Source organism: Leuciscus leuciscus (assembly GCF_965113295.1).
Source record: "Leuciscus leuciscus genome assembly, chromosome: 2".
Lineage (NCBI taxonomy): Eukaryota > Metazoa > Chordata > Actinopteri > Cypriniformes > Leuciscidae > Leuciscus > Leuciscus leuciscus.
Genome location: NC_138726.1, coordinates 20,764,452 through 20,783,043, shown reverse-complemented (window position 1 = coordinate 20,783,043; position 18,592 = coordinate 20,764,452). Strand labels below are relative to the sequence as shown.

General features: G+C 41.6%; 3 protein-coding genes across 5 annotated transcripts in view; 2 read left to right on the top strand and 1 right to left on the bottom strand.

The window, feature by feature from the left end:
* LOC309485788 (G protein pathway suppressor 2-like) overlaps positions 1-18,592 on the top strand; it is a 62,911-nt gene that overhangs the window by 17,956 nt on the left and 26,363 nt on the right. The window lies entirely within an intron of this gene.
* LOC309485868 (Y-box-binding protein 2-A-like) lies at positions 1,419-8,979 on the top strand. 2 transcript variants are annotated; one of them, XM_082152916.1, is made up of 10 exons: positions 1,419-1,552; positions 2,457-2,520; positions 2,829-2,862; positions 3,194-3,283; positions 3,376-3,636; positions 3,876-3,958; positions 6,198-6,378; positions 6,635-6,727; positions 6,850-6,925; positions 7,807-8,979. In XM_082152916.1, the coding sequence occupies exons 1-9, from the start codon at positions 1,501-1,503 to the stop codon at positions 6,883-6,885; spliced, it is 894 nt and encodes a 297-aa protein (XP_082009042.1). In that variant the 5' UTR covers positions 1,419-1,500; the 3' UTR covers positions 6,886-6,925; positions 7,807-8,979. The 2 variants fall into 2 exon arrangements, with proteins under 2 accessions (XP_082009042.1, XP_082009043.1); XM_082152917.1 differs by having other exon boundaries at positions 1,463-1,552; positions 2,463-2,520.
* Positions 8,471-18,592, bottom strand: part of LOC309485554 (solute carrier family 2, facilitated glucose transporter member 4-like) — a 36,783-nt gene continuing 26,661 nt past the window's right edge. For both annotated transcript variants that reach the window (XM_082152469.1, XM_082152470.1), the window contains 7 exons: positions 12,364-12,479; positions 12,039-12,201; positions 11,281-11,468; positions 10,851-10,955; positions 10,572-10,673; positions 9,958-10,161; positions 8,471-9,862 (listed from right to left, as the gene is read on the bottom strand). In XM_082152469.1, the coding sequence (XP_082008595.1) occupies positions 9,638-9,862; positions 9,958-10,161; positions 10,572-10,673; positions 10,851-10,955; positions 11,281-11,468; positions 12,039-12,201; positions 12,364-12,479 (1,103 nt within the window). In that variant the 3' untranslated portion in view covers positions 8,471-9,637. The remainder of the gene's footprint in view (positions 9,863-9,957; positions 10,162-10,571; positions 10,674-10,850; positions 10,956-11,280; positions 11,469-12,038; positions 12,202-12,363; positions 12,480-18,592) is intronic.

The following is an 18,592-nucleotide window of genomic DNA, read 5'->3' as shown; positions in this document are numbered from 1 at the left end:
CCCCTCCCTCTCTCCCCCCTCCCCCCGTTTTGAAATTGGACATTGCGTTACCATAGAAACAGTACTCTAAATTATTTTATCAGGCTCCTCTCCTTTAGGGCATCATTATGTTTCATAATTTATGATCTAAATCTTTTTCTAATCTTGACAAAACAAATATTGTCAGAAAGGTCTGAGTCTCAAGGTTCCATATTTTGTGACAGAAGTGTTATTTGGTCAGAAATTTATTAATTTGTTATGGCAGAATGCATACAATTAAATTCAATGGAATTCAATGTCACCCGGTGGCTATTTCTGGTATTACGCCTAAACAGAATCTCATGGGAACTTACATTTTTGTGATATCAACTTCAAATTTAGAACACAACTTCGTTAGATATATGGCTTTGATTTTATAGTAATTTTATAGTAAAAACATTTTGTAAAATATATATTTTATATAAAAGAAAAAAAATTATATTTGATTTAATATGAATTTAAACTTCCATAACTTTTTCATACTTTAATTTTTTGAAGTGATTTCACTTCAGCAATAATCTGCTATTTGTTCCCTTTAAAACAAGACCAAACTTAGGTCTATACTCCAAAGCATTCTTGAATTACAACCATTTAAGCTTGAATAGTGCATTTTAATGTCCATTCTCAAAAAGGGGGGTGACAGTTAAGGGGTTAGTGAATAAAATAATGATTGTCCAATAAAATTATGAGGTGTCGGAAGAATATGACCAAATGCATGGCACCCACAAAGTCTTGGCAAGTCTTTTAGATAAAAATAGTCAAGTGAAACTTGATTCTTGTGACCTATGTGTAGAAGGGCTTGTGCAAGGCATAATGGGGAAAAAAGTGAGGCCATAACCAGGCACAACGATATTAAACTATGATATCCCATCAAATCACCAGGCTAGGCTATTTGTCAGATTTTCTATCAACAGCTATATCGTCTAGAGAAACTGGTATTTCATGTCACCATTACAAAATATTAATGTTTTGATAGATAGATATATAGATAGATAGACAGACAGACAGATCACAGATAGATAGATAGCCTATATTTATACATTTTAATATTTTACTGAATATAGGCTTTGCAAGAACATACATTTAGAAGTGTTGTGCTACCTCTTACAAGGTGTGACAGAAGAGGAGGCATTATACAGACTGACTGAAGCTGGATTATGACATTATGATTTATGACACAATCATATAGAAAACATTAGCATCTTGTTATCAATAATTATTTAAAAAATCGTAATGTAGTGTGAAGAACAAGTTGGTTTTCGCGCAATACCTATTTCTTTTACAGTTTACACGCGCTCGCGCTGACTCCCAATTAATCACGCGAGAATGAAGATAGAACTCGGGGATTGGTCGCTTGAAGACCAATTAAATCCAGGCTGAGTCCTTCCTGACAGAGAATCGGGATAAAAAGTTTGAGGTGGCCGCTCAAGTAACTCAAAGTTTGGTGAGTTGGAGGGAGGGGGTTAAATCCAGAGAGAGAAGATGAGCGACACAGAGGCGTCTGAGCAACCTCAGCCCGAGAGAAAAGTCATCGGTAGGGGTTCAGTGGCTTTAGCGACAATAATACGTTTATTTAATACACATTACAAATCGTAATAATGAACACGTCATGTTTATGGAATGAGACGCGACTGACAGGCTTTAGAGTTCCGAAAAATTAGCTTTTCGTATTGATCGCTGTTTATTCTGAGCTTGTGTTTTGCTTGAACTTTCGACAGTATCGTTTTTCAGAAAATGGTTTTATTTTTGAGGCGTAAGTTACTGAAATAGTTTATTTCACACTTGCGAATTTGCATGAATACTATCCATAAAAATGTCGATACATACTTCTTACCACATAGTTACCTTCTTTGGAACTTTTTTTTACCATATTCCCGAGTTAGCCTACTCATTGGGCGGTCTTCGATCGTCTCTTTGGGATTTAATATTCTGTTTCTGTACCTACACAAAGAGAAATTGAAATGGCATGTCTTGTATGATCTAAAGTTGGTCATATTTGAAGCAGGCTCAGCGTTTGGCTGTTTACACAATGAAAGTGCGTTGATGACCCACATTTCTGAGCGCTGTTACCATGTGCTTTATGTGGGAGGGATTTAACTGCAGGTGTGTTGCATGTCTTTAGGTAAAAGCTTTACATTTTTAGCCATAATTTACCATGTTTACCCTTGGGTCACCTTGATCTAGTCAGAACTCATTATTGGGCCAAAAACACGTATTTTCGTCTCCCTTTATGTCTGATCAGTGTTTGAACGAATTAAGGGGTTGAAAGGTTTCAAAGTTTATAGTTAATAATTCACACACGTTGCCCACAGTGTTCCAATGAGTCTGTTTACCGGGCTTTGCTTGAGCATACGGAATTCTGTCAGAACACCTCAACCACTCAAAACAAAAGACCTTCTTATTAGATGGTGATGCATTATTTCTATGATCTGTTGCAGCAACAGGTGTGCAAGGAACTGTGAAATGGTTCAATGTGCGCAATGGATATGGCTTTATCAATAGGTAGGTTCATGCTGAAAGGACTCCTCACCAGTCAGACTAACTGTATGCACAAATACACCATCTGATGGGTCAAATACTGTGGGGTCCAAACGTCTGAGACCACTAGTGCAGGTATTTGACATTTATTTTAAATTCTAAAACGTTATTTCCAGGTTTAAATAATGAAAGCCCAGTTCAAGGTGATCTCAGACTTCTGGACCCCCTCTATAATTAAATGGCAAGCATTTTAATTATCAGGGTTTTTTTTCTTCACAATATCAAATATGTTGTCTGTTAAAAATTAATTGAATTCCCTTTTTGTTCCACAGAAATGATACTAAAGAAGATGTATTTGTTCATCAGGTAATGTTTACTTTATAAATGCATTGCAATCTTTAATTTAAACCATTTAAAAAAAAAAATTCTGGTGGAGTAATGCCACTAGTCTGTCTTCTGAACAGATGTATGGCTAAGATGTTAAATGCAAACATGACGTTTTTGCCTAGTAAGTTTAACTGACATTTACAAAAAAGAAAACATACCAAGATGTATCACCTATACAGAAATCCTGGATTTCAAGTGCTCCTAAGATATCAACATTAATTTTGAAATGGTTTGACTTGACGACTTCACCCACCCATCACTGATTGAAAATAAATGTTATGCTAAGGATGTGCCTTTTCCCTTTGAGCAGACTGCAATAAAAAAGAATAACCCAAGGAAGTTCCTTAGAAGTGTGGGGGATGGTGAGGTTGTGGAGTTTGACGTTGTTGAAGCAGCTAAAGTAAGTGGTTCTGGATCAATCAAAATATTGTTATAGGAATAAAGTGAGTTTTATTGCTCAGTTTTCACTCTAAAACTGAGCATTTGCTTTAGGGCTCAGAGGCAGCGAATGTGACCGGTCCAGGGGGTATACCTGTCAAAGGCAGCCGATACGCCCCCAATAAACGCAGATTTCGTAGGCGCTTTTACCCTCGTAATGCACGTCCTACTGAAGGAGAGGAGAAAGCTGGAGAAGCTGGGGATGCTCCAACTGATCCCACAACTGAGGGAGAGGGCAGCGAAGAGAAAGGAGCCCCTCGGCCACGTCCTCGGCGCCAGCGTCCTCGTAGGAGACCTGTTCCACCACAAGGCGAGGTGAAGTCATTTTGGATTCTCTTTATCTGAAGGTCTGCCCTACCTTAGATTAATTGTATTTTTGAAATATTGAATTTTATAGGCCCTGGTGACATTTCATAGAGTAAATGAGCTAGATTCTGTTCAATGTTAAGTTTCAATATTCAACATGGTATTAAGCCTTTAAACTTTAGCTCATTTTGTTTTATTACTGCACACAACTGGTCAGTGAGTTTTGCAGTTTTCTGTCTCCGCTCTAGGGAGAAGCAGGCGAGAAGAGCGAGGAAGTAGATGGTGCCCAGCAGAGGCCGCCACCTCGCAGGTTCAGACCTCGATTTCGAAGGTTCATATCACCTCTTGTATATACTGACCAGGGGCCATATGTATAAAGCTGCTCAGAGTAAAATTTTAGTCTTAGTCGTGTCAATATTCAAGAATTACGTAATTTTACTCTAAGTCTGATACATAAAGGCTCATGTGTTAAGACTTGGTCTCAGCTCCTAAATTATTTAAGAGTGCTGGAGAGGTATCCTAACCTTGGAGTAACAAGATTGCAGCCAAGAGGAAGAGACTGCACACTTTCCAACAAATATATAATGTATTAGTTATATGATGACAGGGAGTTGATAAAACAACACAGGGTTGATCGTAAAGGTATGCTTTTTGTAACTGACTTTTTAAGAAATGTAATAACTTCTCCCACTCTACAACACTCTACTCTACAACACTCTACAAGTCAATGCTCTGGCTGTCAATGCTCATGTTTCGTTAGATTATCACAAATAAAATTATTAACTCCAAGCACAACTACTCAATAAGCATACAAAATCTTTACACATTTTAATAATATTTGGATAAAGTGTGAAGATGTAAATTTTCCTTGGCTGGAAACTTCCACTTTTGGCCTCTACTGTATGGCAGTTCATTGACTTTCCAACTGATCTTCAAACCATGTAGCAAAAGCAAGCCACTTTTGAGGATTGCAAGCTTCCCTGGAGTTCCCTGCTGATGGAACTCCTGTTCACATCATTGCTCCAACTGTAAATTAAACCTGTATCAATAGAAAAGGGTTCCACAGCATTAATACTAATTCGTGATCATTTTGCACAATGCAAAGCAATTTTGTTTTTATAAATTTTAATATTAAAGTTCCAGTGTCTTAATTAAATGATTTTATTATAATTGCATGAAATGATTGGTGTCATGCTGCTGTGACTTCACCCTTCCAGGCTCACTATTGGCTGATTCAGAGGTTTAGGGTGGCCATTTTGGGTTGACATTGTAGTCCTTAGTTCACAACACTTAAGTGCCACTTCAGTCAACACTTGAGAATCCGTCTTAAGCCCTATTCGAATTGGATTAGTATTATCTGGGGACCTCGTGTGACTTAGAAATTACCCACCCACATCTGAATTTCATGTGGCGCATTCGCACAGCATAAATGAAGCCTGTGATTTTACTCAAAATTACTGACTTATCTCCCGGATATGATGTCAAAAGGCTATTGCTTGGAAATGTTAGGGTTAGGGGTCACCCAAAATACTATCAAAGCACTCCAATGCAGCCTCTATTCTTTGTGAAAGATGGATAAGAAAGTGCACCGGAAACAAAAACTTTGAAAAAAATTATAAACGACCCCACCAAATCACAGAGATGCCGATTCGCACGGGACTAATATTATCACAGGACCTCGGTGTTCGGTGAAATATGGTAGGTAATTTGCGGGGGAATTTTTACTTTACAAATTACAGACATGGCTGATTCGCACGGGATTAAAATCACAGATAACCTCCGCAATTATTACAAATTACTAGAGGTCACCAGGTAATACTTATCCCGTGCGAATAGGGCTTTAGAGTAAGTTGCTATTAGCTTCTTTATAAAAGTTTCTTACTCTTAGACAAGTCCTACTTTTTACTAAGAATTTTGACACTTAAGTCAAAGCTTAAGACTCGATTCTTAAGAGCATTTCTGAGAAGTTTTATACATACGGGCCCTGATTTGAGACTGGAAACGGACAGTGTTGTCTTGAGTCAAATTCACAGTGGTGGTCAGTTGAATGGAAATGAGGAGTAGGGTCAAATATTAAGATGCCCTAAATTTTGAAAGTGTATTTAAGGCTGGAAAAAGTCTTGAGTAATAAGTAGTCTTGAATACAATTTAATTTATAATGCCTGTTTGACCAGCTCTAATCACCATTTCTACATGTTTGAATGTGTTCTGGTAAATCCTTGCTTTTTGGTAACTGAATTAAATCAACACTGAACTGACTCCAGCTGAATAATGACATTGTCTTTTGTAGAGCTGCTTATAGCTGAATTGAACTCATTTCATTATTGATGAACTTTACCCACTGAATTGACGTCCAGCAGAATTTCTCATATTTGAAGTTTGCATCATTGAATGTTATTTTCCTGTTTGTTACTGTGAAGTGCTATGTAAATAATTTGCAAATTAATAGTCAAGTCACCTTATTTATGATTCCTTCAGAGGTCTTCAATTTCATTGCCTTAAACACGCAAGAGCATGTGCTTGTTTATTGTATTTTATGCAAGTGCAAAAGTCTCTTCTGCGATGCTCAGGCCATTTCAAGCCCGGCCACCCCCTGGAGAGGCTCAACAGGTGGTAGCCCCTGCAGAAGAGCAAGAGTCACCCCCTAAAGAGGACCAGACCAATGGGGAGCAGACAGAAGAGCAGTCCCGGAAACCCCGCAGACAGTTCAGTCGGCGCAGACAGAGGAAATCTGAATCCGGTACTTCTAAAGTAAGTGGTTTCCAGAAAAACGCACGACTGAAGTGATGTAGTTGAACTTGACAATATTATCTCTGTCCTCGCTGCCTGACTTTAGTTATATTAACGTTAGCTGCCACAATTCTGGAACATGCTGGACATGCAAATAAGATATATATATTAGTCAAATATATTTTGACTTTAAAACAATGCATCTTATCCTAATAAATCTCTGTCCCACAACGGTGTTCAGCTAGGTTGTATAAATATCTGGCTTGTCATTGTTTAGGATGGAGACGAACCTGAAAAACCTGAGTCCCCAGCTCGGGCCTCCAAGCCTGCTAATGTGAAATCCTCTTCTGAAACGTCCCCTAAAAATGAGGTGAGTTGTATATGCATGTCTTTAGTTTTTTTTTTTTGTGTGTTTTTTTGCCAATGACATAAATGTGCACTACATTTTTTTTTTTTTTTTTTTTTTTTTTTTTTTTTTTTTTCTCTGTGTAGGCATCTGTCCCTACAGCTTCCAAGCCCTCAGAATGATTTCTGTGACCTGGAAGAAGTCATGTGACCCTGGCAAGAGGTGGGACTTCCAGAGCTAAACTTTTAGCTCTGGAAGTATATTCATTCCTGCCTTTCATTCCTGCCCACATATAGAAATCGAATATTCAAGCTGTCTACACCCGAACGTAAAAATATTTCAGCTTGATTTTTAATTAAATCAGCACCTTTCCACTGTTTGGTTAATCAAAGATCAAACCGTGTCGTCATCAGTTTTCCTCAGTTACGTGCAACAGAATAATATTCATCCACTGCTTCAGTTGGATGAATTCTTAAAGTATTTATTGCAACTAGAGAGATTTATATTAATATTGGTGATCAATTGATGTCACACACAACTTGCATTTTATTTTCTCTGCCATCTAAGCTTCAAAGGCATTTCCACTACCAAAGTCACAGAACCGTTGTGCATTCACAACTCTACTCTGTGCTGTCCAGTGCATTGCGCAGCTTAACTACACGGTTTTTGAGAGTTGGTCAGTTAAATAAAACGGGTGGTGTGCCAAAGAAGTAGGCTAATTGTTAATGTATGGAGGCAGATGCAAGGTACGTTCATATTTCTGAAATAAACACCTATAATAGCCTATTTCTCTGGCATGCGTAGTTGTCCATGAACCGGTCTATACAGTGACAGAAGAAAGCCCTGTCTAGGCGGTTTGTGTAAAGCCATTCGTTAGTCTAGTTGTTTGAGAAAGGGATGAAATGTTGCAATAAACGCTTTAGTTTAGCTGATACACTGATTGACAAATTCACATTCGTTTAATTTTAGTTTTGCACCGTTTTATATGCAAGTTCAGCATATGTCTGAATGTTTACTATAACTGTTGTCATCTCCCACTGTCCTTTGTTGCCCTTGTTTTTCTTTCATGCCTCACATTTTGTTGTTCTTGTGTTACTGCATAGGTTCCAAGATGGGTTAGTTTGGGTGGTTGAACCTCGCCTGTCTCGTCAAACATCTTGCCCCTCGCTTCTATGTCATTGTCCCTCCCCCAAAATGATCCACTGCTTGTGGTCTGGACCCTTCATCTGTCAGGGAGAGAGAAAGAGAGGGATGGATGGAAAGGAAGGGGCTGGTGGGGAAGGGAGGGTTGGGTTGATACATACTTGGCCATTTAAAAGTAAATAGCAAAAAAAAAATCCCTGCTCTAAAAGCCCATTATATTTACAATATTTCCCCTTAATAGTTTTGTTCTGTACTATGGGCGATGAGCAGTAGAAAAAATGTGACCAGTTCGGCTACTTTAAGTTCATCAAAGAGGAAATGCCATCCAGTGTGATGAGCACAGCACACAGACTCTTCTCTTACTTGTAACTTGATAAAAGGGGAAAACATGCATCCAATCAAATCCCTTTTTTCTTTTCTTTTGTTATGTACTTTACTTTGGTGGGGATTTTTGTGCAATGCCAGTAAAGTAAATAAATTATTTGCTGACTCTCCTCCTGACTCTTCTTTTTTTTTTTTTTTTGACCAGGTCATACTTGACAGACAAGCTTAATTTATCCATGTTCTGTTGTGCCAAACCTTGTTGAAAAGCTGGTCCCACTTCCTGTGCTTGTAAATGTATAGTTGGTTTGTCAGAACAAAAACATGTTTTATTCCATCATATAAATAAGTTAGTTACACTTCAGAATGTGGCATATAGTGACAATATAAGTCAAAATATAAGGAATATAGGTCAGCTTTTTTTTCACTCATCAGACGGCACACATCTTACATTTAATTTCTCAGTGAAACTCATTTTTATATATATATATCATAAGAAATGTTCTCTATATATTAAGCACAAACAATTTCCTATGAAGTTATACATATCTGAAATTACAAAATGTGCATGTTTTGATGTTTGATTCTGTCATTAAAATATTGAAGGTTTGAAATAACTAGTTTCTCTAATGTGCGTTGAGGATAGTGTATGATATAAGCATTAAATATCTACTGGTAAAATGTTAGCTTTGTGCAAAAACTTTGAAAGCATTTGACAGTTTGTTACTAATCAGTATTAGAATGTTTCATGGACCCTTTTCACAGACTGTAATGATGCATTTCCGCAGTTATCAACATCGCAAATATAGTAACGTTTTTTTTATTTTTTATTATTGAATACACACATAATGCTATACTTCCTGTTATATTATCTTGGTTGGCAGTAAATGACAAATTAGTCAACGCTGAGGGAGTGGCAGCTAATTGTACATCTTATTCTCTTCTGACTGCTGTCAGCAGTCTGTATATTGCATACAGCATCTCTGTATATTTTTCACTCTTTTGGAAAGTTATGAAAACGCTATCACAGATGTTTTTGCCTTTGCTATTAAAGCAGATAGAAATACAAAATTATATTTGCTGTTGTCTCCCATTCACTATGAAGACTTCCGCTTCTCAAAACCCCGGAAATGTGAAAAGGGTCCATTATCCTAAGATAACGCTAAAATGAAAAGAACAGTCTATGATCTACTAGTTGTATGCAAAACCATAGCTGGCTTTGTGGTGTATGGAAACCTTTGTGCAGTTAAAGTGCAGAGTTCCAAATCTCAAGTCTTGCTCCTTTTCAAACAACATTGCACTTTCTCCCAAAGTCCAACATCCTTCTTTATAATACTTAATTTCCAAAGACCACATAGTCTCTTCTGAGTAGTAATGTCTTCATGGTATGCATTTTCCTCTCCAAGCCACAAAGAACTGTAAATTGTGGTGATTCTGGCCCCCATCCACAATTTCTCTCGTTCTCAGGCTTCAGTTCTCTGTCCCATTAGATCCTAGGTAGTCTAGCTCTGTGCTGTGTTTCCCTTGATCCATGTCCAGGTCCATGTCCATCATGTTTTGTGGATGACCATGGAAGGTGGCTGAGATCTGGTCAAAAGTCTTGCCTCGTGTCTCAGGAACTCGGAAGAATGTGAAGACCAGAAAGAAAAGGAGAAGCACAGCGAAGATCAGGAAAACGTATGGACCACATAGGTTCTGTGGTAAGGAGAGATTGAGTTTGATAGATTTAAGACACATTTGATATATCGGAAAATTGAAATCCAGAATAAAACAGTTTCCTCTGCACTTACAGCAACATACGGGAAGCCCATGCCAATGATGAAGTTGGCAGTCCAGTTGGAGCAGCCAGCTACTGCCATAGCTGCTGGTCTGGGACCTTGTGAGAAGAGTTCAGCCACAAAGAACCAAGGGATAGGACCTGGCCCTACCTCAAAGAAGGCCACAAAACCAAAAATGGCCATCATGCTAATGTAGCTCATTAATGGCACAGTCTCCTGTTAATGAACAAAGAAAAAAAAATTAATGATCCATCATCTTTTCTAAAACAGAGAGTTGTTTTTTTACAGTTATAAACTGTAACATTACATTATCTGTCTATATGCTACAAAACAACAGTTCATACTCTGTCATTTTCCACATTTTAAAGATTCAAGTTGGACCCAACATTAAAAAGTGATGATAATTTTGACAGCATTCACTGACAAGGAAAAATGCTAAACAAATGTATTTGAGCATTTTACAACCAGCCTTCTGACTTTGTCAAGTGATTTTCTCTAAATTAAGATTACTTTTTCCAGTAACTATTTATATGCAAATAGTTAAAAGGGAAATACGAAGTAAAAAAACAACAACATATTTGCCATATATTTTGCCATCCATTTCCTGATTAGTATTTTGGGCTGACCAGTAATGTGAGGGCAATTGTCATGATGATGGCGCAGATACACATTCCAGCAAGTCCAAGCATGTGGAGTGTCCGGCGACCCATCCGCTCGACCAGGAAGACCTGTAGATTGAACAAGTGAGCAATAGACAGTGAGCGATGTCAGTAATCGGCATCACATAATAATTTGTAGTTTGGCTTGGTTCATGCTAATAATGTTGTTCATATTGTTTGAATTTTCTTTCTTTTTTTCTTTTTTTTATATTATATATTAATTATAAAAAAAAAATTATAACATACCGAGACTATAGTGAAAGCACAATTGACAACTCCAGCACCTATGGTGGCGTAAACCGGACTCTCCACCCCAGCCTTCTTGAAGATGTCAGTAGAATAATAGAAGATCTGAGCAGTGAAATGCAAGAGCAAGTGTGAGAATTGCACACAAATTCAGTTTGTTTCAATTTACTGTTCTAAAAAAAAAACATATTTACTGCCATAAATGAAAATGTATTAAAAGTCTTCTTTTCCCTTAATGGTGATAAATGATTACATTTAAACATTAATCGTTTAGCCCAACACTTTATTTTTTGCGCCACCATATTACAAAGGGTCAGTTACATTTACATTAAGTAATTTTAGAAAACTAATTCAGGTAATGGAGCAAAGGTACTCAAACCCTGTCGAAGAGCTGCATTCAAATTATTTTTTTGACAACTGCAGCACTCACAGCATTAACTCCTGACAGCTGCTGAGAGAGCTGCAGCATGATAGAGATGATAATGGGCTGCCGGTACAGAGGAGAGCGAAAGAGCTCAGGAATGGACACTTTCCTCTCCATTTCCATCCTCCTCTTTTCCTCCTTCATCTCAGCCAAGTCATCACTGACCTCCAGACGGCCAGTCAGACGCCGCAAAGCTGAAGAAGAGAGGAAATAAGCTTAAGTGCTCATTGATTAGAGTGTATTTAGTTTACCATTTAAAAATTCTTAAATTATATTAAAAGTAGGCCTACATACTAATTACAAATATTTGTGATATGACATATAGGTTAAACAAATGTTAAGACAAATGTTCCAAGAAGATGCTATTTTCTTTTGACTAAAACACTGCATACTGATGCATTTTGGCCATTCAGCCTTCCTCAGAGTGTGTCAGGGGCACCAGGGTGCAATTTTGTGTCATTTTTTTTATGTTTCTAGTGTGAGCCATGATGTACATAACGGCTTTTAACTGTTTTGGACTGGAAGAACTGCCTTGGATTTTTTTCTAAAATATAAATGTTCAGACATCTCAAATGCTTTGTATGGCACTGCTCCTGTGCACCTTCTCAGCATGAAGTGTTTAGTATTCATATTTATTCATTGGGGCACATTTATGCAGGAAAACCCATATGGTATGAAAGTTGATAAACATTTTATGTAAAATATGCAGTGGTTCATGGGGACATTAATGCACCAAACTGTAGAAATGACCCATGACTCCTCACCGCTCTTTGCATGGTGCTCTTGGCAGCGGATGATATAGAGGAAGCGCGGGCTTTCTGGACAGAAAGGTAATAGCGTCATCTGCAGGACTGTAGGTAGAACTGTAACACCCAGCAAAACTGGCCACAGCTGCTCATTGCCCAACAGAGACTCCAGCCCTAAGATCTAAAGAGAAGATCATGACATTGATAATGAGAAATGAGTGAAAAATTTAAATATTGAAAATGAAATAATAAAGGACTGGAGACCAGTCTCAGTAGTTATGAGCTCAAAAGAATTTAGAAAATTAATATAAAGGGGAAAAAACAGAACTTAAGTTTACTGTACCTGGGCGATAAGAATGCCTGTGACGATGGCCAGCTGGTGCAGGGTGCCCAGAGCTCCTCTTAGACTGGTAGGGGCAATCTCACCCACATACATTGGCACCAATCCCGATGCCAACCCTTATGAAGTAAAATAAAAACAAGAGTTCTCTGATTATAAACAGTAAAATTGTAATTAATTCCTGTGACGACAAAAAAATTTCAGCAACTATTACTACTAGTCTCCAGTAGGGGTGAGCGGGGCACAACGTAATGCAGGGCTAGTTGTACTTCGTTCAGTAGCAGAACACACTAGCAGGGTTTAAATCCCAGTTGCGCAGGTGGGGCACGTTGTAACATTGTTACTATGTGCCCCTATTAGAACTATGAAATATTCTATTCTATACTTTTATGAATTCTATTGAGAAAACATGAGAAAAAGGTGAATAAAGACTGAGAGTCAATGTTCAGAAATTATTAATTATTATTATGTTTTGAACTATGTTGTATAGCTGTGTTTTGTCAAACTCAAAAAAAATTTTTTTTTTAATTATTAAAAAATGCCATTATTTTATATGAAAAAGTTAATAATTGTGTTTTATTGAGAAAAGTTTGTCTAGTTTTTTTTTATTAGATCAGATAACATTTTAAGCTGTCATATGGTCATGTTACAATGTGCATGGGGCATGTTGTCACAAGTCACTTCCCTTCTTTTGGGGTATATCAAGAAAAAAGTATACACTGGATTAATAAAACAAAATCACATAATTGTACTAGACATGTGGGAAATTAATGTGGGAAAAAATTAATACTCTGAACCCTAAGTAGATTTACACAAACTGAAAAAAGTCAGAAAGTCTCTCCCCATCACATGTACTTTTTAATATGCATGTGCACGCCTTCATTGTTTTCACAGATTCATGTTTTTGAAGTTTACACGGAAATCGTAACGTAAAAAAAATTAAACTTGCACCTTAGAACCTATTTTGCGTTCTCGAGCCACCAAGCACCGTTGTTGTGCGGGTAAGCGTCTGAAGCGCGTTGGAGGTTTTCTGTTTAAGCGTCACCTAAGTTAATAACTAATGCTCTTTGCAACGGAAGTGAATCAATCAAAAACGTAGTTTAGCTAGACAATAACTTTATTCTAGAGCTGCTGTAAAGCCAAAACAGTCTCTATTATTTTCATTTCCTATTATCACTCACTGTAAAGCTGCTTTGAAACAATCTTGTTAAAAGCGCTATATAAATGAAGGTGACTTGACTTGACTTTTAGCAGTGGTGAGTGACTGACACCATGTGATGGGACTCGTCTGGTGTCAGCTGCACCCTGATACTGCTGCCATACATTTCCATCCCAGTGCAATGAACCCATTCTATTGAAGTGCTGCACAACACAGCAAGAAAACGTACTCGGATACTAACGTAACATCGGTTCTCTCTAGAAGAGGGAACGAGTACTGCGTAAGATATCTTACGCTAGGGGAAAATCCTTTTTCCGCGAGATATTGAAGCCAAAAATTATCCTTAGTTTTGTAATAATGCAAAACGCGTTGCGGCAGCATGCAGACATAGGCGAGGCAGCTCGCGCGCCTATTGGCTACTCTGCGGCAACTGCAGCAGCCTATCGAGCGAGGCCTGGCGTGACGCCAGACCCAATCAGGGCACTTCGCGCCCGCTGCGTCACGTCCCGCCGAAATGGCCGTGGTCTAGGCCTATAAATACCGCTCGCAGGCAGCTATTATCTGGTTTTTCATTATCGAAGCAACCAGAGCGTGTGCATGCACGGCAAGATACGCAGTACTCATTCCCTCTTCTAGAGAGAACCGAGGTTACGTTAGTAACCGAGTACGTTCTCTTACGAGAGGTCTCTCGTACTGCGTAAGATATCTTACGCTAGGGGACCCAATGCAAAACGCCGTGCATGCTGAGATCTGACACCAAAGACCCAAGGGCGAAAGCCCGGGGTACATATAGTGCACAATCACTCAGGGAACTCACAGGGAATCCGGGAAGAGGGAGGGGCGAAGCCGCACTCTTCCACATATGTCAGCGTCGCTTAGACGCGAATTTCATCATACAGACAGGGCGGGGTACGGCCTGAACTGATGGGGAAATGTGGGTCTTACACAGTTTGCCCAGGCACATCTCGTGCTGCTGCTTTTCACTGTCGAACATCGAGCTGTGCTCAGTAGACGCAGCATTCTGAGCTGATTGCATCAGGTCAGATAATACTGGTTAACTTAGACCGACAGCAGCCTGGCCTGCAGGGCGGGAACCTCTAGGTTGTAGAACCTTATAAATGTAGACGGGGAGGCCCAGCCTGCCGCCATACAAATATCTTGCAAAGCAATCCCACTTGACCAGGCCCACGAAGAGGCCATGCCCCTCGTGGAGTGCGCTCTGACACCCAACGGGCACTGCATGCCCTTGGAGGCGTATGCCAGCGCTATAGCATCAACTATCCATCTGGATAGGCTCTGTTTCGACGCGGCTAGTCCCTTAGAACGCCCGCTAAACGAAACAAAGAGCTGCTCCGTCTGTCTGAAAACAGACGAGCGAGACACATAAGCTCGTAATGCCCTGACTGGGCAAAGGAGGCTCGCGTCTCTTTCCTCATCAGGGACCGGTAGGGCTGACAGGGAGATAACCTGCGCCCTAAACGGTGTGTTGAGGGATTTTGGAACATAACCGTGCTTAGGTTTGAGTATAACTTTTGAGTCATTAGGCCCAAACTCCATGCACGTCGCGCTCACAGAGAGCGCGTGTAGGTCCCCTATGCGCTTCACTGAAGCGAGAGCCAGCAGAAACACAGTCTTGAAAGACAGATGTTTCAAATCAATTGACTGTAAAGGCTCAAATGGCACACCTTTCATGGCTTCCAGAACCGTAGAAAGGTCCCATACGGGGACTGAGGGAGGTCTGGGAGGATTCAGTCTCTTAGCCTCTCTAAGGAAGCGGATGACTAAATCGTTCCTTCCTATTGACTGACCAAGCGTTGTTCCTGAGAACGCTGCTATAGCCGCCACATAAACTTTGAGCGTGGAGGGGGCCCTGCCCTTATCCAACAGCTCTTGTAGGAAGGAAAGCACCTCCGTCACTCCACAGTCTGTGGGTGACACGCCACGGGCTGTGCACCAGCCCGAAAACACTGACCATTTCGAGGAGTAGAGCCGTCTCGTAGACGGAGCTCTAGCCTGCGTGATCGTGTTTAATAATCCTTTAGGGAGTCCAACATGTAACCGTTGATGGCCCAGACATGAAGGGACCACAATTCCGGGTGAGGATGCCAGATCGAGCCGTGGGCCTGTGAGAGGAGGTCTCTCCTCACTGGTACTGGCCACGGGGCAGTACTTGCTAACTGCATCACGACTGGGAACCAAGGTTGGTTTTCCCAGAACGGTGCCACCAGCAATACTGAGCATCCTTCTTCCCTGATCCGCTCTATCACCTGAGGCAGGAGAGAGACGGGGGAAAAGCATAGAGCGGGCGGCGGGGCCACACATGGGCCAGCGCGTCCCTGCTCTTGGAGAAAAATTCCAGACAGTGAGCGTTTTCTTGAGACGCGAACAGGTCTACTTCCGCTCTGCCGAATTTCTTCCATAGCAGTTGGACTGTCTGTGGGTGTAGAGACCATTCGCCTGCCGGAACATTGTTCCTGGACAGTCTGTCTGGTCCTATATTCAGGAGCCCTGGCACGTGCGCTGCTCTGAGCGAGCGCAGGTTGCACTGAGCCCATACCAGGAGGCGTTCTGCCAGCCTGTACAGGTTCCTGGACCTGAGGCCGCCCTGGCGATTTATGTAGGACACCACAGACATGTTGTCCGAACGGACCAGGACGTGGCGTCCTTTTATTTGGGGACAAAACGCGTCAGCGCGTTGTCTACTGCCAGCATTTCGAGGCAGTTTATGTGCAGGAGCTTCTCCCGTTCCGACCACTGGCCGAAGAACGGTCTGCCCTCGAGCAGCGCTCTCCATCCCGAGGTGGACGCGTCCGTGGACACCACTTTCACCCTCGAGGAAGTCCCCAGGCTTACACCTGATTGGTACCAGTCGTTCGCTCTCCAAGGTTTCAGAGCTGTGACGCACTTCTGATTGACCCTGAGGCGAAGCAAACCGGATGCCCACGCTCTGCGTGGGACTCGCGCTTTCAGCCAAAACTGCAGCGGGCGCATGCGGAGCAGGCCCAGCTGGAGCACTGATGATGCTGAGGCCATGAGACCCAGCATCTTCTGAAATTTCTTGAGCGGGACAGACGCGCCGCAGCGGAACGAGTTCGCTGTGCGTTGAATGTCTACCGCGCGCTGTGGTGATAGTCACGCTATCATGGACAGCGAGTCCAATTCTGTGCCCAGGAAAGATATCTTCTGACTGGGTGACAGAGAGCTCTTCGCCCAATTGACACTGAGACCCAAATTCTCGAGGTGATCGAGTAAAACAGTCGTGTGTTCTATGAGCACTGAGCGAGATTGCGCTAGAATCAGCCAATCGTCCAAATAGTTCAGTACTCGCATGCCTCTCATTCTGAGGGGTGCGAGTGCCGCATCCATGCACTTCGTAAACGTACGGTGCTAGGGATAAACCGAACGGCAGGACTGTGTACTGATATGCCTGGCCCTCGAAGGCGAATCTCAAATATCGCCTGTGACGTGACGCTATCTGTATTTGAAAATACGCGTCTTTCAGATCTATTGACACAAACCAATCTCCTTGGCGAATCTGCACGAGGATTTGTCTGGTTGTGAGCATCCTGAACTGTCGCTTCACAAGCACTCTGTTCAGCTGCCTTAGATCTAGTATGGGTCTGAGACCCCCGTCTTTTTTCGGTACCAGGAAGTATCTGCTGTATAGCCCTCCTTCGCTCTGAACTTGAGAGAGAGGCTCTATGGCCCCTTTGTTCAATAGTTTCGCCACTTCGGCTCGAAGTAAATGTGCAACTTCTGCTTTTACCGTAGTCTCGACGCGCGCCGCATAGCGGCGAGGGCGTCGGCGAAACTGTAGCGAATAGCCTCTTTATATAATGTCCAGCACCCACTTCGAAACCCCGGGCAGCTTTGCCCATGCGTCTGCATGGATAGCTAGGGGTTGAATACGGAGCGCGCTCCGCTCGCTCAGCGATGGAGAAGCTTCGGCGTGCTGCAACACAAGCGTCGCGCTCGTGACATTTGAGGCATGGGGCGTGCTGATAACAGCGGGCAGATTGCCTGCGCTCGACTCCTCTGCGGTGGTCAACCGCGAGGGGGAGGGCTGGGCGGTTCCCGTGGGAACTGTCATGTCTATGTGTGGATGTGGGCGCGGGACAGCGGGCACATTTATCACACCGAAAGCATCGTTCGCTTGAGTGAAGCGAATGCACGTTGGTTTCGTTTTTACAGAAAAAACGGTTTCACCGTCGCTGAGTGTGGCTCTGCACGAGCCGCAGAAAGGCATCTTGAAAAAGACGCTAGCTCTTTTAGAATGTGTGTCGCAGCGACGACACACACACACAAACAGAGTACAGTGTAATGGAAAGGATATGAGCGCCGGAAAGCGCAGCAGGAAGGCAGGAAGGCGGCGCGGCCAGCGACTTCAGTGACTCGTCCCGCTGAAGGTGCTCTCTCTCAGACGGCGCGGCTTCTTCTCCAGCTCCAGCGATGCGTGTGCTTCGCTTGAAGGATGAAAAATCAGATAATAGCTGCCTGCGAGCGGTATTTATAGGCCTAGACCACGCCCATTTCGGCGGGACGTGACGCAGCGGGCGCGAAGTGCCCTGATTGGGTCTGGCGTCACGCCAGGCCTTGCTCGATAGGCTGCTGCAGTTGCCGCAGAGCAGCCAATAGGCGCGCGAGCTGCCTCGCCTATGTCTGCATGCTGCCGCAACGCGTTTTGCATTATTACAAAATTAAGGATAATTTTTGGCTTCAATATCTCGCGGAAAAAGGATTTTCCCCTAGCGTAAGATATCTTACGCAGTACGAGAGACCTCTCGTAAGAGAACCAAGCCAGCACAGACCTTTCCCTGTAACAATCTACAGTATCTCCCTGAATCACCTGCTATTTTTTTATAAATGCCAAGATTATAAATAAAATAGGTAACACTGGAGATTTTATTTTATTTTTTATTGCAATAACAATAGGGGAATACAGAGATATGCAAAACACTTGAGTCTATACAAATTCACAACTCAGAAAATCAGTCATACAACTAATACATCAATTATCCTTTTCAACAATTGAGATGTCTGAACAGCTTTACGATTGTTCTGTATTGAAGTCGG